At 45.7% G+C, this 21,076-nt stretch overlaps 1 protein-coding gene across 1 annotated transcript; it reads left to right on the top strand.

Annotated features, from left to right (window-relative positions):
• The first annotated feature begins 1,807 nt into the window (after positions 1-1,807).
• golgb1 (golgin B1) lies at positions 1,808-20,827 on the top strand. Its single transcript, XM_080492191.1, has 20 exons — positions 1,808-1,914; positions 3,499-3,577; positions 4,210-4,404; positions 4,481-4,594; positions 4,690-4,848; positions 4,929-5,048; positions 5,720-5,833; positions 6,037-6,721; positions 6,807-6,883; positions 7,660-7,717; positions 7,909-12,892; positions 12,973-13,384; positions 13,461-13,694; positions 14,139-14,969; positions 15,784-15,977; positions 16,912-17,071; positions 17,168-17,268; positions 17,651-17,722; positions 18,168-18,258; positions 18,339-20,827. The coding sequence occupies exons 2-20, from the start codon at positions 3,509-3,511 to the stop codon at positions 18,474-18,476; spliced, it is 8,808 nt and encodes a 2,935-aa protein (XP_080348317.1). The 5' UTR covers positions 1,808-1,914; positions 3,499-3,508; the 3' UTR covers positions 18,477-20,827.
• Positions 20,828-21,076: the final 249 nt, after the last annotated feature.

The raw sequence follows: 21,076 nt of genomic DNA, 5'->3' as shown, positions 1-21,076 counted from the left end.
ACGTCTATGTTTTCGCAAAACCAAACAATTACTCCTGAAAATGACTCCAATCTCAACATAAAGCAAACTTTAATGAAACTCTATGTTCATTAAAACCCAAGGTTTCTTTGGAATTTTTACAATTTTCCCGGTGGTTTGGCCGGATTGCAGCTTCCTGCTGCCCGGTTTTGGCCGACGGGCCTTATGTTTGACCCCCCTGGTGTGAAGCTTTCTCTGAGTTTGGAGCGAAAACTCAACAAAAACAAGCGTACAGTATCTTTGTTTGAAACATTTTGGACTCTAAACTCTGTTACCCTGTTCCACATGTGATACCTGCATGTAAAGCGTCCCACAGTTCACACACGATACGACACGTACAAACAGAACTGCTACAGATGAAAAAGAAATATCAAAAGCATTGTTTGTGTGACTCGGTTAAGGCCTCTTAGTTCTTCCTCCTCATCCTCGTCAGTCCTTCACCGAGGCTCCACCTCGGATCCCGGGCAGATCTCTTTGGCTCCACTTCTCCTCTTCCCCCAGTGCAGGAGTCTGCAGACGGAGTCGAACACCGACGCCGTGTAGCGGGCGAACAGGCCGGTCCACCTGACGGCGTCCACCATCCACTGCACGGTGCGGCCCACGAAGGCCGCGAAGACGGTGGCGTAGTGGGCCAGCAGCAGCAGGCTGCGGCCCAGCTGCCGGCCCTGATTGATGATCAGGTTGACCCTCTTGTCGTGGCCCGCCATCGCCGGACTGCTCTCAGGGTGAAGAAGGTCAGACGAGTCCGGGCGGCTCAGGAGCTCATTGTTGGGGTTTAAAATATGGATCAGAACGTGTAAGAATCAAAGAATGCCAGTTAAAGGCTCCCCTGCTATTTATTTTAACAAGGTGCAGCTCAAAAGATGTTTTTTTTTGTCTTTTTGAAGAGTGGACATCAACAATCATGCTACAAAATGTTAATAATGGATATTAACGAGCCTAATTAATAAGTATCTGTAGCTTCAGGGCTCATTTTCTTTTAAATTATTTGCATAGAAGCTCCTGGGTGCATTTACAGAGGAGTAAAATGCAACTCAGGAGCTCATATTTTACTTTCACAGGTAAATATTGAGAAATCAGGGCATCAGTTTGATGAATATTTGTAAAGAAAAGTCAATTTATGACTATTATATTATTTATTTTTTGGCTATAGTTTTTTTATTCTTATCAGCTTAAATATGCACAGACATTTTCTTTAGTTTGACTAAGAAAGGCAAATATTATGAATTAGTGCTTCAAAATAAATTTTAAACTTTTCAAGTTGTGTACACTTACACAGATAAGTCTTAAATATTGACTTTACATGTTGCCTAAGAGGTTGTTTTACACTCTTTTTGCATATCCTTTGTGATGATCCTTTTAGTTTTGCACTATAAAGAGCCTTTTCCTCCACAAACAAAAATGGTAAAATTAAAAAGGTAAATATTCTTGCAGATGCGCTCCTGTGTGGTTCCAGGTGTAGAAGAGTCAAAGCTTGAGCTCAGATTTTTGTTATAAATGAGATTGTAAACAGAATTGCAGACGTTCTCAGGTTTGAAGAGAAGTTGTGTTGAGGAAGTAAAATCAGGATCTCATTAATCCACGCAAAAAACAGAGATGAAGAAGTCTGGGATTATTTATCCAGAGGTTGAACAGTCAAGGAAAGGCCTCCGGCTGCAGAAATTGTGCAAAAATTAAAAGAAAAAAAACCCAGTTTGATCGTTTTTCGTGTGACCATTCACAGACGCTCCCTGTAATACGCCAGTGAATTAGCAGACGGTCCCAGAAGCGGCCGTCCAATCAGAGCGGAGGAACTTTAACTTCCGGGAGTGTTTGGTGATGTGGCTCTGCTCCGAAATCCATCCGAGGAGATCTATCTAATAAAAACACTCTTTCACCTGGGGAGAACTCGTACAGGTGAGCCGCTGCTCCTTTCCTTCAGGAGAAACACGCCGCTCGGAGCCGTGCGTGGCTGACTTGTCACGCACGGAGCAGGAAACGTGAGCGGAGGAGCTTTTAAAAAATAAAAGCTGCTGTCCGTGTTTACCTGTTTATCAGCGTTAGCTCGCTGAGTAGCCCCGGCTAACTCACAATCTCCTGCTTGACGACAGGCGTTTTCACATCTCCCCCCCTCTCTTCTTCTTCTTTGAGTGTGTCTGTCGCTTCGTGGAAACGTCCGTGTCTGGCCGCCGGGCAGTTTGTCGTCCGTTTTCGCATTAGCTAGCTATAATCTTTGCTGTTCAGTAAAAGAGTGACGCAGCCGCAGTGGAGCGTTTGGCGGGTTCGGAAACACTCGGCTCTTTTCGGGCCGTGTCGGTGATCCGAGGCAGGGGCTGTCTGTCAATGTGTTGTCTCTGAGTTTACTTTAAAAAAAAACTTCTTTAAATGAATCACGACTGTCCACTAAAAAGGAGCATTCTGGTTCATTTATATCCGTTTTGTTAATTAAGATAGGATTATTTCATTGATTGCTTTGATTCTAGAAATATACAGATAAACTAGAAAATGTCAGAGGAAATATTGTGTGTCAGCCTCCAGCCGCTGACATCTCTTTTCATCTCCTCCATGAGGTGCCTCTCCCAAGCGCTTTGTAAGGGACATTTATTTTTCACCGTTTCTTTGCGATTTATTCGGAAACGGTTTGCGGAATCATGAAGAAAACTTATCGCAAACTCCCCTGAACGTTCCGCATCTAAAATGGCAGAAAATAATGATAATAATTACATTTTTTACAGCCGCCTAAGATAGTAATCTTTGCACCTTGCCACTCGGGCAGTCACAAGAATAATCTCATTTTATACATCATAATCTTATCATGTTTTTAGAAAGATAAGTTCAAATGAATTCAAAAGACTATATTAAAGAAATTAAAGATAAGGACTAATATATGTTAAACTTGTCTTAAGATTAATATGTGTGGCTCAACAAAATATGTCATTACCCTTTAATAATTGTAATTTCAATTGTGGCAGTAAATAATGTGTAATGATCACTGGTTTTCATGTCTTATTTTCACATTTGAAGTCAGCACAATAGGTGTATGATTAAATTCTTGTGCAATAATCTCAGCAAAGTGAACATGTTAATTTATCTTGTGTTTTGCAATGTAGGTAAAAGACAAATGTTTTTATAAAGCTCAATAAAATCAATAAAAGGCTGAAGGCAAGCTTAACAATTTTGCCTCAAAGCAGATTTTTATGAGTCAATATTTCTCATTTTACAACCGTTTGTCTGTGTTGTGGGGTTGTATTTTGATTGTATTCTCAGATCTATAAAACTCTTATCTCCTTGTACCTGTACAATATGTGAAGGATGATTGTTTACTGTTCTCACGTCCCAACTGAACTTTGCATGACTGCCAGCTTTTGCATATTTGAGGAAAAGGTGTGGTCATGATAGTCTGATTGCATTGTGTCTCCTGTATACTAAGTTTACCACAGTAGAGAAAATGAATCGAGGGGCTGAAGGACAATAATTACTGTATTTCCTTTCCCCTTGCAGCGTCATCTTTATGTTGAGCCGTCTGGCCACGGTCCTCCAGGAGCTCTCTGGAGAGGAGGGCCCAGATGGAGACCCACAGGTGAGAGAATAACACATAAAATAAATCACAGCCTGTGAAAGCAAAGAGTGAAACTCCTTCCACAATCTGGGATTACAAATGCAGCGATGTCGGCACTGCCATGTCTTCACAGTGTGTGAATTTAGTTTGAGGGAAAGGAGAATGTGAACCGGCCTGACGTTTAAGGAGTTTTCAGAAATTAAGCCACTGTTTCAAAAAGGTTTGGATGAGGGATAAAATCATTCTTTTATGATTTGCACATTTCATAACCCATATTTTAAGACATTTTATCATTTAATTAGTAGTATTAACCCATTTTGATTATGTTGAAGGCATCTCAGAAAAGTCGGGACGCCACCAGTGAGCTCAACAGTTCTGTAACAAGACTGGGTATAAAAGGAACAATTTAATCGCCCCGATGTGGAAAAACTGAGTTAAAGAATTGTGGAATAAAATCAGAAAGGGGTGTGGTGCTGCCATCAAAGAATTCAGAATGAGATAAAAATGATATTTTGTCCATGTTCTGTTGTCAGACATTGTATCTTTTTATTTACACACATCATCTCAACTCTTTTTGGAATTGGAGGCGTATCTCTGAAATATAAAGTCACATATGTCCCCCTCATAAACCGCCTCGTCTGTGTCACTGTCAGGGTATGTTGGTGCCTCAGCTGCCCGCCGACGAGGAGTCCCAGCCTCCAACCGACTCTGAGGTGCCCGAGGAGGACATTGAGCGGCTGGCTCACCTGGAGCAACTGGTGGTGCAGCTGAAGGAGCTCATCCGAGACAAAGACACACAGCTCGTCCACCAGGACGCCGAGCTTTCCAGCAAAGATGCACAGCTCAAGGTGAGTGACCTCTCCCTCTGCAGGTCCGTTCTCTGCCCTCGGCGCCACGTGTAGTCAGAGTTTTTACGTTTCACAGAGTGAGAAAGAAGAAGCTGAGGCTCGCTTCACCAAACTCAAACTGCAGGCGAAAGCCAAGATGGCTTCTCTCAACAAACAGATCACAGAGTTGAAAGGACAAGGAGGAGCTGCGGTGAGTTTTAATGAGGAAAATTATGTTTTCCATGACTAACAAATAGTGACAGTTTTGTCACCGTGGCTGTGCTGCATGTTTTCTGTCTCCTGCAGAGTCCAGACAGCTCCTTCACCTGCTCCGCAGCCGAGGAAGACCTCCAGGAGCTGAGGAGCAAGCTGAGCGAGGAGGAGGCGACCAGCAGGGAGCTGAAAGAGCATCTCCGGTCTACCGAAAAGCTCCTGCAGGAGAAAGAGTCCACGCACGCCGAACAGGTGAGATTGTCTGTCTGTGAACGGGTGAGGACTTTAAACCGGACTGGACTTCTCCGTCTGATCAAGCGGTTTGTCTTCAGGTGCGGATCCTGCAGGCCGTGGTCTTTGAGAAGGACGTACGTTTCCAGGAACAGATTCAGAAACATGAAGAGGAGCTGCTGAAGGTCACAGCGCAGCAGAATGACAATGAGCTTCAGCAGGTAGAAGATCCACTCCTTTCATTAAAGTCAGATAACTTTCCCATTGTCATTTTTTATGGTCTGTTTAGTTTTCTAACAAGAAGTTATAATCTTAAAGATTTCATGCATTAAAAAACATAGAAATGTCTTTGAAAAAGAAAAAAATTTAGATTTCTCCTGGAAACAGTGAATCACTTCAGAGTAATGTTGGAAAATGCTTTCAGTCGGTAATGCATTCGACGGGACCGGATTCGATTGTCTGGTGTGCCAGTTGTGGCCTGTAGGTCGTATGTTTGACACCCTGATGAGGATTTGAAAGGATTATATTAGGGATTTCCATTGCTGTTAGAAAAGGGAGGGGCAGTTATTCTGTTTTTTGGGGGGGGAGGGTTTTGCTCGTAGGAATTATGTTAAAATCTGAGTTTCATTTTGCTTGTAAAAGTAGAATTCCAGTCAAACAATATCCTAAATATCTAATGTTAATTCAGGTTGCTTCAACTTCATTGTTTGAATTAATTCAGATTCTTTATTGTTCAGCTTCACTGGACTCAGATACTCATTTTCCAAGTTTTTCTACATTTAAAGCCACAAATAACAAAGAAAAAAGAGAAACATGGTCCTCGTTATTTTTACGAAGAAAGAAGTGCAGATGTGAAGAATAAAGTAAATCTACATGATTTCCTGTTCCCCAGGCCTTGCATGCAGCTCGGCAGCGGTGTGAGGAGCTGGAAGACGCCTTGAACTCTCGCTCTCAGACGCTGGAAATGCTGCAGGAGGAAGTCAGCAGCGCGGATCAACAGAAACAGGTACGAGATCCTGCTGGACTGGATGTCAGCTGAGCTCCTGCTGATGTGGCGTTAGCGTTGAGGTTGTTTTACATATTTGCAGATATTTATGGGTTGAACGAAAGCTGCCTAAACCAAGCTCGCCTTGCATTGCAATGGCACGCTGTTGTCATGAACTGTTTGGCTGAACCACACAAAAACACACCCTCTGTGTTTGTCCTCAGATCCTGACGGCTCAGTTCAGGCAGATGGAGCAGGAGCTTTGTGAGGCCGTGAAGAGGCGGGAGGAGGACAGGCAGCAGTGGGATGAGCGGGCCAGCCGGGCCGACGCAGAGCTCGCTGCCTTCCGAGCCAGCCTGGAGGCTCTGGAGGGAGAGAGAGCGACAGCATCAAGCCTGGAGAGCGAGGTTTCCTCCCTGAGAGAGGCAGAGCAAATCAGTCAGGAGGCTCTAGAGAAGGAGAGGCAGGAAGTGTCCAGATTGGAGGCTGAGCTCGCCGCTGCCGCTGTAGCAAGCAGTGAGGCCTCGGAGAGAGACCGAATGGAAATACAACGGCTTGAAAGTGAACTCGTGTCTCTGAGCGACTCCGAGGCTGCAGCGGCCAGGCAGGACGACTCTGAGAGAGAAAAGGTCGAAGTGGAGCGGCTGGAGAAAGAGCTGGTGACCCTGAGGCAGGAGCAGGAAGCTATGCAAAAGAAGAGTGAAATGTTGGATGAGATATGGAGACATGTGAGCTGCTTGGCTTCAGAGAACGAAGCAGGGAGCGAGGACGTGTCCATCCCCGCTGACCTGGGCCTGCTCCTGGACACCGTGCAGTCTGTGGGGATGCAGCTGCAAAGGCTGAAATATGAAAAGAGTGAAAGTGAGGAGCGTTGTGCACAACTGAGCCTCACTACAGCAACCCTGAAGGGTACGAGAGTTTTTCATCCACACTTCAGTGTGTTCACATCAAACATTAAAAGGTTTGGAACTGACATGAACTTTCTCACTTTCAGACGAACTGGACAGAAAAATTTCAGACCAGGAGGAGGCTGAAGCCAAGATACTGGAGCTGGAGGAGAAAATCGTAACGGTCAGTACATCATCCACCATCTGTCTTCTTCACCAAAAGGACAGCTCGAGTTGCTTCCACAGAATAGATACAAAAGATACACGCAGAGACACAGTCACAGTCTTTAATAGTCTTAATTTAACTTGATAACCTTAAAGTGTTGTTATCAAGTCTATTTGCATCTTTATTGGTGTGATTTTAAAAGAGACATTGTACAGGAAAAAGTCAGTTATGAAAGTGCTATTTAGTCCGGCAGACTTGTTGCTTGTGGCTCTTCCATGTTCTTGATTGTGTAAGGTCAGCTTTCAGAGAGAAGGGTATTCAGACGGGTCGTGTCCTGGACAGTCGGGGTCAGGGCTCCAGTCTGGACAGGTGATGACAGAGTGTCTCAGACAGTGTAGAGGACGAATCCCACAGCAGACAGACAGTGCTTCACCCCTGTGCGAGGAAGTAGGTCTAATCCCTCCTGGGCTGATCCACTGTCATGAGCGACCTTCAGCTCGCTATACAGCCACAGTCGCCTCTCTGAGGTTTAAGTAGAACCTGTCTAAATCATTTCCTATTATATATCAATAAAAAAAACAAAAAACATTAAATTGATCTTATCTATTCTATTTGTATTTAAATGTTATTTGATTCTCTATTAGTTTACATCAGTTCCTTTTTTTTCCCTCGCCAATTTGAACATTTACTGTATAGCTATAGTTAAAAGTGACATTTTCCCAATTTATTTTAAAAGTGGGTAAACATCTTGGTTTCTGTCTGACTTCCTTTTATCTTTCTTTTCCCTCTTTTAGGTGACAGACAGAAACGACGCAGCTGAACCGCCACAAGATTCATCTGAAGAGGAAAAAGGTACAAGAATTGAACTCCTAAATTAGGATTTGTCGCGAATATGCTGACATAAAGCAGACAAAGAAGAACTTTGGACAATTCTACTGTCATAAAATCAAATTTAATTCAGTTTGCATTGCTAAAATTTCAGACAAAAGAAAGTTGAATAAACTTGTTTTTCCTTTTAACTTGATGTGTTCTGATTTTCACAGCACATATCCTCTCACTGGAGCAGCAGCTACAAGATAAAGACAATGAGCTGGTGGCCTTGCGTGAGTCCTTGCTCAGAGCTCCCGAGCAGAGCTCCAGTGAGGCTGCAGGTGAAAACTATGACGAGACTCCGCCTCAGGATGACTCTGCGGCCCTCCCTGACTTCATGAACGAGACACAAGAAGAAGAGACCACCTTAGTGGCTGAAGACACTTCCGTCCTTTCCATTTCCGCTGAGAACGAGAGCAGCCCGGAGCTGATCGGACCCCAGTCCGAGTCCCCAGAGGAATCCAAAGTCACCTCCTCAGACGAAATGGTGGCCAGCAGCGATTCAGAGGTGGCCCACAGCAGCTGGACCCTCCTGGAGGCTGTGAATCAGGACGGAGGTCAGGAGTGGCCCTCCGCTTTGCAGGACTTCAACCAGTCGTGGGTGGCGACAAGCATCGAGCAGGAAACTTCCACCGTCCAGGCCGAGTCCTCGTCAGTTGTCATCAGAGAGACGGTTGAAATTCACGTGAGTTCAGAGACTTCCTCCTCTGCAGAGCTCACGGGACCCTCCGGCCTGTTCGCCCAGGCTTTAGCTGAAGAACTCCAGAAAAGGTACAGCGAGCTTTTGGCTGAGCTGCAGAGGCTTCGAGAGGCTGCTGCAGAGTCACAGGAGAAAATAAGGAGTCTTGAAGAAGAAACGCATTCACTCGCCGCAGCCAAAGAAGAAGCCGAGTCGCAGGCCAGTCGTTCTGCAGAGGAGCTGAAGTCAGCACATGAAGAACTGGATAACCGCTCTCAGCAAAACGGCTCCTTAGTGGACAAACACGGCATCGAAATGCAGCTTCTAGAAGAACAGGTGGACATTTTACACTCTGAAAATAAATCCAAGGAGCAGCAGATTCATGCTTTGCAGACAGATCTAGAAGTGGTCCACCAGGCTCTCTCTGAGCAGGAGGGTCAAGCCCGGATGCTGGGTGCTCAGCTGGAGGACAGAGAGCTCCTCTCCTCTGAGCTCGAGAGGAGACTCCAAGACATGGAGAACAGCATGCTGGCATTCTCCCAGACGTCAGACCTCAGCAGTGAGTCCATGTCAAAGAAAGACCTGGAGATCAGTGACCTACAGCTTCGCCTCGATCAGAAAGAGCAAGAGCTGATGGAGCTGAACACCAGCATGTCTGCCAAACTCCTGCAGGCAGAAGACGAGAAGTTCGAGGTCGGCGGTGAAGTGAGCAAACTGAAGGAGGAAATCGTGGAGCTGAGGAAGGTCAGAGATGAGACACTGCAAGCGAGCGGTGACGACTCAGCTGCTCATCCAGAAGATGATGTCGATGGTTTGAGGAAAGAGAAAGGAGCGCTGGAAACCCAGCTGGCAAACACAAAGAAGAAGCTGCAGGCGGCTCTTGTGCAGCGTAAAGAACTGATGAGGAAGGTCGCTGAGTTTGAGAATGAAGCAAAGAAACGGAAAGCTGAAGCGTCACAGGACGAAACTCCTGAAAATGTTCCTCAGATTGACACGCCGAAAGGACACGAGATCCAAGAGATGGAGGCTAAACTTGTGGAGCTGGAGCAAGCTTTAAGGTCCAAAGAAGAGACAGTCGAGACTCTTGAGCTGAGAATTAGCCAGCAGGATCAAATTCTTGCTGAGACATTGGCTGTCAATAAAAAGCTAAGTGAAGAAGCTGAGAACTCTCAGCAGGGGGATACTTCCTCAGAAACCACAGCGCTTCAGTCGCAGGTGGCCTCCCTTGAAGCTGAGTGTGAAACTCTTCATAAGAAGGTTCAGGAGGCCCAAGAGTCTCGCAAAGAAACGATCCGCAAGGCGAAGGAGAAGGACAGACACCACCGGGAACAGCTTAAGACACAGAAGGAAGAGTACAGCGAGCTGATGGAGCGCTTCGACGTGCAGAGCAGCGAGCGGGAAGTTCTTCTCTCTAAACTGAGAGAACTGGAAACCAAACCAAGCTCTGACAGAGAAGATGCACCTCAAGAAGAGCCAAAGGTGGAAAATGTGGCGAAGCCTGCAGCTGCAAATGACTGGGTGCAGGAGGACTGGGTGGATTTTGCTGCGTCCGAGACCGATTCAGCGCAGACTCAAGCCAGTGATCCTATTCAGTATCGTACTGATCCTCAGCTGGAGGAATCCCTGAAAGCTCTCAGACAAGAAGTCCAGAAGGTGCGAATGGCCAACGAGGAGCTCGAGAAGCAGCTGCAGGAAACACAGGAACGTCTGTCAGCGAAAGAGGCTGAAATATCAGAAGTGAGCAAAGAGCTGCTGATGCTCAGAGAAAAAGAGAGACAGATCGACGCTCTCTCCGAGGAAATTACCGATTTGCGAGAAAAGCTTCGCCAAGCCGAGTCTGACGCAGACACCCTAAAAGCCCAGGTGGAAGCTGCAGCTGGAGAAGCCTCTGCAGATTCGACAGCATCCATCACTGCTCTTAAGGCTGAAGTTGAAGACTTCAAGCAGTTCCTGGACAAGAAGAACTACGAGATAACCGAGCTCAGTCAGCAGCTCGGTGAACAGAACTCACTCATTCACGCCATGCAGGACACCGTGTCTCAGAAAGATGAAGTCATTGCCTCTTTGCAGCAAGAACTGAAGGTGGAGCAGGAAAAATCTCAGAGATTAGAGGTTGAGTCTCCGCAGAAACAAGAGGATGACGGTGAGTCGAGACTGCAGCAGCTTCAACGCAAACTTCAGGCGGCTCTGATCTCTCGCAAAGAGATCTTGAAAGAAAACAAAACACAGAAGGAGCGGCTGGCGTCAAGTGAGCAGATCATCAGTGAGCTGCGGCACAAAATCAACACCGCAGAAGACGAGCTGGAGAAACTCAGAGGTGAAAGAAGCCGACTGATTGAGGAGGTTGACCGAACGTTAATGGAGAATCAGAGTCTGTCATCCTCATGCGAGAGCCTCAAGCTGGCTATGGAAAATGTACTCGGCGAGAAAGATGCCTGTAGGAGAGAGGTGGAGTTGGCGAAGGAGGAGGCGTCCAGAGCATGCAGAGAATGGGAGGAAAAGGTTCAAGGCATGAAAGACGAGTATGAAATGTTGCTCAAGTCGTACGAAAATGTGAGCGACGAGGCCGAGAGAGTCAGACGAGTCCTGGAGGCCGCCAGGCAGGAGAGACAGGAGCTGGCATCCAAGGTGAGATCTCACGAGGCGGCGAGGCAGGAAGCTGAAAAACAAGCAGAGGACTCACAGAAGGAGGTGGATTTGGTGAAAGACAGGATGAGAAAGTTTGCCAAAACAAAACAGCAGAAGATTTTAGAGTTGGAGGAAGAGAACGAGAGGCTCAGAGAGCTGCAGGAGAAGCCTGCGGGAAAACGGGAGGACCGGAGTCTGAGAGCTGAAGTCAGACAACTTCAGGAGGAGCTGGAGGCTTTGAAAGCTGAGCTGGAGACTGCAGTGACAGAAAGAGACTCTTTAGGGCATCAGGTGGAAGAGCTGAGGGAACAGCTCATTCAAAAGGAAGAAAAAGATGACAGGAATTCAGTTGATCCACTGAACACTGAAGCTGTTCTAGAAGATGTCATCACTCAACAGTCTCACGCTAACATGACGACCGCAGAGCCTCACAAGGAAGACATGGAGACTTCAGTGTCTCAGGATGACCAGCTAGTTGCTGTTTCTGCGCCTGCAGCTCATTTACAACCTGACAGTGAAGGTGGAGAAGTGACAGAAAGTGCTCAGACATTGTTAGAAGACAAAATGAAGGAAATGGTGGAAGCTGTTAGTGCAGAGAGGAAGCAGTGGCAGCAACAGGAGGCTGAACTCAAAGCTGAACTGGTCTCTCTTGAGAGAGATCTTCAGGAGATGAAAGAGAAGGAGAGCCTCATCGACTCTTTGGAGAAGCGCCTTCAGGATAGCAAGGAGAGGGAACAGAGTCTAATGGAAGAGGCTTCGAAGAGAGAAACTCAATTCAAAGATCTCCTCAGAGGCCTGGAAGCTGAGAAGGATAACCTCGAGGAGCGCCTGATGAACCAGCTGGCTCAGCTCAACGGCAGCATCGCTGGCTACCAGCAAGAAGCATCTGACCACCGGGAGCACCTCACCGAGCTGCAGCGCGAGGTGGAGAGACTGGAGAGGGAGTGCGCCGAGCTGGAGGCTGAGGCCCAGAGCGAGAAGGACCGCGCCGGGAGGCTGGAGGAGGACATGAGGCAGGCCCAGCGAGAGCGGGCCGAAGCCGAGGCGGAGTCCGGGAAGCAGAGGGAGCTGGAGCAGCAGCTCCGCTCTGCTCAAAGGGTGAGGGAAGGCAGCCAGAGCCGAGTACGTCAGCTGGAGGAGCTGCTCAGGGAGAAGCAGCTGGAGGTCCGGCAGCTGCAGAAGGACAGCATCCAGTACCAGGAGAGGATCAGCGAGCTGGGGAGAGACGCAAAGGCACTGCAGCTGAGCAACAACACGCTTTCCAACAAGCTAGAAAAGTCCCAATCTGAGATCGGTAAAACTCTGGAAGAGTTGAAAAAGACGGAGGCCGAGCTGGCGGGATGTAAATCTCAGCTGGAAGAGACCAAGAAACAAGCGAGCGAGGCTTCAGCGGCTAAAACAAGCCTGGAAAAGAGCATCCAGGAGAGAGAGGCTGCGTTGAAGGCCGAGGCGGAGCAGACGCTGGACTCTGTGAGATTCAGGCTGGGAGCTGAGCTGAAGGAGATGGAGCTGAGACTGGAGGAGTCGTACAGAGAGAGGGACAAGGAGGAGGAAGCTACACGGGAGGCGAGAGAGGCGGCAGAGGGAGCCGAGAGACGAGCGCAAGAAATGCAGGCCCGTCTGGACGAGTCTCTGGCCAGGCTCACTGCCTTCTCGCGCTGCATGTCCTCTCTGCAAGATGACCGGGACAGAGTCTTGGATGAGGCGCGCCAATGGGAGTCCCGTTTTAACGGCGCTCTGCAGGCCAAAGAGGCTGAAATCAGGGAGGCTGAAGCTCGAGCCAAGGAGCTTGGAGAACAGCTTCAGAAAGAAACGGCCCTCAAAGAAGAACTACAGGTTTCAGTCGACAGGTAAAAACCTTCTTTTCTGTTTCACTGAGCTAATCTTCAACATTTTAGTCTGAAACTCAAAGGATTTCCTTGTCTTTCAGATTAGAGAAGGCAGACAAGGACTGGCAGCGGGCATTGAAAGAAGAGGAGAAGAAAGTTGTAGAAAGTGTGGCCGCCCTGGAGGAGGAGAGGAGGAAGCTGCTGGAGACCACAGCCGAGCTGGAGGCCGCACAAAGCCAGGCCCTCGTTTTGAAAAACGAGTCGGAAAGTCTCCAGCAGAGAAGCCGCGCTCTGGAAGAGGCCGTGAACCGGCTGCAGGGCGAAGTGGAGCAGGCGAGGGCGGAGCTGAGGGAGAGGGAGGCGGAGGAGAGCCGGCTGTGTCTGAACGTGGAGCAGCTGGAGACTGACCTGCGATCCTCCAAAACTCTGACTGAGAACCTGCAGAGCGAGTTGCAGGAGAAGGAGCAGAGGGAGGTGGAAATGCTCGGGGAGAAGGAGCAAGCTGTCTCCCAGGTGTGTTTAGCTCTTTAACAATGTGTCCAGGTATTTCAATAACCATCTAACCATGCATGTATCATTTATTTCCAAGGCTGCAGAAGAGGCCAGAAAGGAGGCAGATGAAAGGGCGCGTGAAGCCGAGGAGGAGCTGGAGCAGAGGAGAGGAGAAGTGCGGGATCTGGGAGAAAAACTGCGAAAGACAGAGGAAGAGAGCAACAACAGGAAGGTCAAACTGGACTCCTTCATGAAGGCGATGGGCTCCTTGCAGGACGACAGAGACCGAGTCCTCAACATGTACAAGCAGCTGGAGGAGAAACACTTACAGGTATTTCAGAAATAAAGTTGTGTTATAACTGAATTTCAAAGCCTGACCGGGTGTAGGGTTTATCTAGGAGATCTGGAAAAGTTCAGCGGATTTACACTTGAATATGTTTCGGTTTGTAGATTTTTTTTTTTTTTTCAAAACAGTATTTGTTCTGCAAACCGTTTTCCAAATACAAGTTTTGTAAAAGGGATTCATCTCATATTTGGACCAGTACAGTACTGATAAAATAACAATTAAAAAAACCAAAATGCATTAATGCATTTTTTTCCCCCTCTCTGTCTTATACTTTAGGCTTTTTTATATTTATGGGTGTGAAGCATAATAAAGAAATATCAGCTAAAATAAATTTTTTGTGTGATAAAATAAGATTAAGAAATATTGAAAAATGTGCTGACGTGAAAAAAACTAATTCTGTGGGTTTTTTAAACTTGTGGCGTCTTTCAGGTGATGATGGAGAAGGACAGTTTGATCCAGGAGGCGGCGGGAGAGAATAACAGCTTGAAGGAGGAGCTGCGCTCTCTGCTGGTCCAGAGAGACGACCTGTTCGCTGAACGAGCCAAACTGGCTGCTCAGCTGCACAACTACCGAGAGGAGCTCAACCAAGTCCTGAGCATGAAGGAGTCCCAGCACAGGCAGCTTCTGGCTGCACAGAAGGAGCGTATGGAGGGGTTGGAGCGGGAGCGTGGAGAGCTGGAAGGTCAGCTGAAGAGCCTCAGCAGAGCCAGAGAGGCACCGGTCCAAGCCGTGGAGAGCCAGACTCTGAGTCAGGCCGCCAACAGCAGGCCGGCGTCGCAGGTGGTCGACGCTCCCGGAGCGGAGGTGGAGAAGCTGAGGGAGCAGCTGCAGGCGGCCAGAGAGCGAGCAGATGACCTGGAGGAGACGCTACACAGGGAGAGGGCGGAGCAGGAGAGCCGGAACAAAGAGCTGGCCGAGCTGCGGTGGGAGGGCGGCGTGATGAGGACGGAGTCGGAGAACGCTCAGGAGAGGGTGTCGGAGCTGGCCCTCGACCTGCTGGCTGTCGAACAGAAGCTGCTGGAGGAGAAAGAGGCCACCAAGCACCTGAGAGCAGAGAAGGAGTCGATGGGGAAAGCCATGGCGTCCCTCCAAGACAGCAGGGACCAGGCACTGAGCAAAGTGCAGGAGCTGAGCCTGAAGCTGGAGGAGGCGAGCAGAACCGGAGGTCACACGGCACCGAGCAGCCCTGCAGGCTCCACTGGAGAAGTGTGGGGGCTGAAGAACGCACTGCAAGCTCTGCAGAACGACCGAGAGAGGCTGGTGAGTTCAGCATGACAAGACTCGCCATTTATCTTTTATCTTAATGAGACAGGTTACACAATCACAATGATGCTGCCACCACTGAGACCTACAAGTAAACTGTGATCACAGTGAATCATCACTTCACTGAAGAAAAATTTAGACACAATCTTTAAAAAACTTGAATGAATTTTAAGGTGAAATCACAAATAATCAAACCAAACGTGTCTAACATCGAAGTAGAGCACATTACTTGTGTTTTAGATAAACTGGTAAATTATTATTATTCTATATATAAAATTAAGTTCTTCATTCAAATACTTCAGTCTGTATAATGAATGTAAAATATCTGACAGGTACACTGAATCACTAGAACAGACTTTTCCTTCATATTCTAATTTCTTAAACTACATGGGTATATTGTTATATTTCATGTTATGTTCCTGATCATGTTATAACTTGATTCAACATTTTTGGATATTTTACATAAAAGTTATTACAATGTCAACATTTATCATGATGTAGTTTGGAAAACTTTCATATTATATGGAGACTTTACGGTAGACTTTAACATGAAATAATGAAACTTCTTTATGTGGAATGAACTCCAGAAGGAACTTTACGAGGAGAGCGCTCCAGTTGTCTTCAGAATTCCCGGTTGAGGAGCTGAAGTTGTAGAACCTTCAAGTTCCGAGTTTGAACTCGGAAAACTTCAAAGATTCCGAGTTAAACATGACGTATTGTGACTTGTTAGTATGCAGAAAAACCAGACAAAACAATTTTCAGGTGAGTATCTGCTTCAGCTTATCTTTCTCGGTTTGTCCTGGACGTGCAGCTGGAGCAGCTTCAGGCTCAGTCGGCGGAGATGAAGAAGCAGAAGTCGGAGCTGGCCCGTCTGGGAGCGGGAGAGCTGATTAAAGTCAGCCAGGAGCTTTTCGAGGAGAAGGAGAAGAACGAGGACATGCTGGGAGTCGTGTCGCAGCTGCAAGACGTGGCGCAAATGGCAAAACAGGAAAATGAGACTCTCAGGTGACGTTGCATCACAGAACTGGAAGTTTTTCTCTTTTAGTTCATTGTTTTTTACTCTTATTACTTGTTTATAAAAGTGCTTAGTGTGGATATAAAAGATAATCAGCTGATTAGTTTAATGGTGCAAATTAAGGAGAAAAAAATTCCTTGAGGTTGGAAACTTTTAAGACTCAGAATTGAGATTTTCACTGGCTGTGCTGCTGTTTCCTGTTGATTCGAAGTGTTCTTGTGTAGTGAATAGAACATGAAGGTTTTTGACATCATTTCACTGAGAAGTTTGAGTTTGAGGTTTGAACGTGCCAGTAAACTGCTCTTCCTTTTTCTACTCAGCATTGAGTATTTTGAAATATTTCCAAGCTGTATTTACGACCTATTTACACAACAATTGGTTATCGTCATTATTCACTGCAAAACCCAACAAAAGTTTTCCTTTTCTTCTTCTTGTAAATCAGCATCTCTCTCCATCTCTGTTTCAATCTTCAAGTGAGTGATTGATGATCAGTCTTTCGATCGTCAATATATGATTGGATCGATTTCAGATGAAAAGCTACAAACTGGATTTTCTGTGGAAGTTATGACAATTTCAAGCCTGAACTGAGAAATCTGACTGCTGGTAAAAGTAGATTTACCTTCAGTGTTTAATTACTTGGAAAGCTGTTTGCTCCAGGCAGAGCAGCACCTTGGAAAATGCTGAGGCTGGTGTCACATTACAAGCACTTGATGTTGTGCGTCAGCATGATTACTTGCAACCAGACTTTCTGGAATCTGGCTGTTCAGAAAAAGAGCAACCAGTTCATGTTACACAGCTGATTTATCCACGTTAGTGTCATGAAGTCTGTAATGTCAGGAGATTTTTTCCGTGTCTTTAAAAAACTGTTGAATCGGTTTTCTAAGCGGGAGTAGATTTTGAGCTCTCGTCTGTTTTTTCCTTCAGGCTGGAGCGTGTGGACTGGGTGGCTCAGGCAGAGCAGCTGAAGCAGCAGACCCTCGCCACGCTCTCGGAGCGGGACCAACAACTGCGGCAGCTCACGGCCATGCTGGAGGAAGCCCGCGCTCATCAGCCCAAACGGCAGCCGGAGCGCTACCAGACTGAGGTCTGCTTCCCAAACTGTCATGACAATGTCGACAACAACAGAGAAATTCATTATTTCAAGTGAACGTCCTCCACTGTGCTGTTTCCCCTCCCGCAGGGCACAGAGGAGGTGGACAGCGCCCCCGGAGCCCCACAGGAGCGAAGCAGCCTGCAGGACGGCCACGCATACATAGCTGAGCTCAAAGAGCTGCAGCGCAGGTACCGTGTGAAGGGAATCTTGCTTTATGCTTGATGCGCCTGCGAGGCCCGTGGGCGGAGACGTGCAGGAAACAAATGCCGGACAAACTACTAGTAGCGGATGTTCTAATATACAAGAAATGTATTTGATTCTTCGTGCAGAATTATCGCGATAGCCAGGTACTGAACCCTTATCTCACCTGCTATCATTTAAAGGATGGGTCAATGCGTGTGTTTGCGATACACTGCCCCCTGCAGTTTGGGAGCAGACGCCGCACAGAGTATAAAAGCTGCGCGTGTGCTCTCGTGCGGATTCCACGTGTCAAGCATAATCCAGGCTTTACCACAAGCATGAAGGCGTTTCCTCAAGAGACACACATGAATTTACTTTCTCATATTTCAGGCTTGATGAAGAAACACAGCAGAGGATGACGGTTGAGGAGCAGCTGATGGTCACTCAGGATCAACTCAAACGGTATCGGAATCCCTGCAGACCATTAAAATTTACAAAATGTTTTTTCTTAAAACTTTTGAATATTCAACATATATTTATAATAATGAGCCTAAACCAGAACCAGTTGTTTTAGTGTAAAATCCATCTAGTAGGCTTCAAACATGAAGTTAAGCAGAATAAATGTTTTTTGTATCATGTAGTTTACTTATACTTAAATGACACCTAAAAGATATTTATATTTTACATGACGTAAAAGTCCAGTTTTTGATGTTTTATCATTACAGTTGATTAGGATATCATTATTTTCATCTTTAGCAGTGATTGTATATCATGATCAGTTTCTGGATTCCATTTTTCTTCATTTAGTGGTTTGAAAACTGGTTACCAAACCAAATATATGGACTAGAGACAAATTAAATTTCCTGAATGTGTTCGATCAACAAGATGTTTGTCTGCTCCCCGTCAGTCACAGCCAGGCGTCGTGGCACTCGGCACACGAAGAGGATCTCTCCGACACGGCTGTTTTCATCGAGTCGTCTGAAGGAGCCGTCACTCGGGTAAGTCTCTGCGCCGCCTCGCTCCCCATCATAAGAACTAAAAATGAAGTTTGCCGTAACCTCGTGTCCGTGCTCTACAGACTCGGAGAGGCGGTCCCGGGGTGATGCGGATGCTTCGCGCGGCGTTCTGCTCCCGCCAGCGCACGCCGCTGCTGCTGAGCCTCTACCTGCTCACCGTGCACGTGGTGCTGCTGCTGTGCCTGGGAGGATTCCTCTGAGAGCCGCTTCCTCCCAATAGTCCCACAGATAAGACAGACGAGGTGGCACAGGCACAACGCTATCTTATATTAATACTTTAACTAAGGGCACTGGAAGGGATGATTTACATGCAAATATTGCACTTTACACGACTTAATCCTTTAGCCAAAGTATGGAGATGTGTGTTTGATTTCAACCTTTGGGTCTCGGATGAATTTGAGTGTGTATGATACGTTGACAGAGCGAGCATGAAGGGACGAAGCATAACTTTCCTTTTCCCCCAAAAAACTGTTCTTAGAAGGAAACGTAGATTCCTAATCCAATGTTATTCATGTGCCTTTAGATTTGGATATAACCTGAAAGCATCACTACACTTTGAAGTACACATTCTACATTTTGGGTAACAAACTTTCTGGTGGAGGCCGCGTTGTATTTGTATTTCTTGTTTTGTGTGTGTTATTTTTTTTTTTAATATATATCATTATACTGAACATTAATACTACTTTCCTGTCTTTCACTGCAATAAAAAGCTAGTTTACTCAGCTTAGTTTACCACAAAGACAGGAAAAAGCCATGAGGCCCAACGGCAAGAATAAGTAATATGAGCCGAGCTGTTCCTTTCTGTGTGGAGTTTTACCTGCACACAGGTTTTCCTCCCATAGTTCAAAACCAATGCATTTGAGGTGAATTGGTGTCTGTTCTGCTCCAGCACAACACAAACCCAGGTTGATTGAATTGGGACAAAAATGTTGTTGTTGATGATGTTGACTGTTTTCTGAGGGGATTCCGTGCAGTCATCTCCAAAAACTAGTAGTCAGGTTAGCAACGCTTAAAAAAAAGTATTGTTTCACCTCAGAAAAATAGATAGAATATATACAATTTTTCATTTTAAACAACTGTTGCTGCTGCTTTAAGTGGATTTTGTCAAATCTTTTGACTGAAATGTTATACTCACCTTATTTGTCCTGTCGTCAGTTTACTGAGTAAATCAGAATTTTTGTCTTTTTGAAGCATTTTGGACCTGAAGGCATGTAAAATCATGGCTAAATGTTACTTTTTATTCCTGAAATGGATATTTAAAAATAGCAGCTTTTGGGATCTGGTGTTATGTTGGATTGTGTGACCGTGCCATTGGCAGATTCCGGGAACTTGTCATCGTGATGCATTTGATTTTTGGGGGGCAACAGAGTTACCGTGTTGACTACTTTAAACCTTAACTGTTCCTTGACTTGAAAATATTTCGTTTGAAATGATACCAACAAGAAAATTATTTCAGGAATATCTTTGGCTAGAAGCGTTCTGAAAATGTTCAGTTCATGTCGGTGCAACGCTGGATTTGGTTACCGGGCTATTTTCTAACTGGCAACCAACGGAAATTTCAGAAAATGAAGTCAGAAATAACAGCTTTGTGCACATTTTGTGGGGTAAAAAGGGTATATATAGTCAAACTATGAGCATGAAAAGTGGCTGTGATCAGATTGAGCTGTGTGTGACTTTTCTTTCCAAGAAAAACTGCTGCTAGGCTAACGGTCTGTAGCCACCTCTCCACCGGAAAGTGTGAAAACTGCCGCAAAATGTGGAATCTGACTTTCAGAGATGGGTCGTGATTTTATCGTCCAATTTGTTCCTAACCTATTTTCCACTCACCAGAAAAAAGGAACACAGTGCAATTTCTGTTCTTACACATTCCTGTATTATATTTACTTTCCTCTTATACTATTCACAATTCCAGAAGAGAAGGGATCATATTATTCACGTGTACATATGCACATGTATATGTGAGCTGGATGTGTGTGTGTGTATGTGGGTGGGTGGGGGGCTTCCAGGTGGTACCCACAGTGTGGATTCATTCCAAAGGACGAAGACTAATGATGTCCATCCACTTATTACCTACCCCGATGTAGCATAATTTATTCTTAGTATGAAAAATTGTCCACCATCTTCATGTGAATCAACACCCTCTGGTTTGTCCCTCGTGCAGGTTAAACATCTTGTTAGTGGTCATTTTGTCTTTTGTCTTCTTGCACAGGTATTACACTGTAAATAACTGTTTGTTTAAAGGGCTGTATAGATGAATAAAATTTTATCTAAGTGTTAGTGGTGCAAGTCAGGGACAGACGTTTTTGGTGAAACATTTGGCTTATCAGGAAAACAATTACAAAAAATGTTCTTTGTTTTTTCAATTAATTTGGAGAAATTTAATTATTATTATGGAAATCTTGGTTTTGTTTTTCTGAAAAATCATTGCATACTGTAACATTTTAAATGATTAGATAACCTTTCTTTCCAGGCGAAGGGACTACGTAAACACACTGTTACAGCTCACACACACGACTTTATTAAAAGCTTTTAATAAAGGATATTTTGAGTGTATGGGAAGCTTGAGTCAGAGTTTGATTGCAAAAAAAGTGCTGTGCAAGTCTGCCCCCAAGTGTTGGAATCGCATACTAGTGGATTTGAATTCGACTTACATTTTTTAAAGAAATAAGAAGCTGTGAATATTTCAGACAACTTTTATTTACCATCTTCTCCTGATTTTCTTCTAAAACTACTAAAATAATCCAAACACTTTCCGCCACATTAAAACTCGGAACTGGGATTTCCAGGTTAATTGAGCGCA

The sequence above is a fragment of the Lipophrys pholis genome (genome assembly GCF_963383615.2).
Source record: "Lipophrys pholis genome assembly, chromosome: 22".
NCBI classification, from domain to species: domain Eukaryota; kingdom Metazoa; phylum Chordata; class Actinopteri; order Blenniiformes; family Blenniidae; genus Lipophrys; species Lipophrys pholis.
Note: the sequence above shows the minus strand (reverse complement) of the source record. Positions and strands in the feature narration are given on the sequence as shown.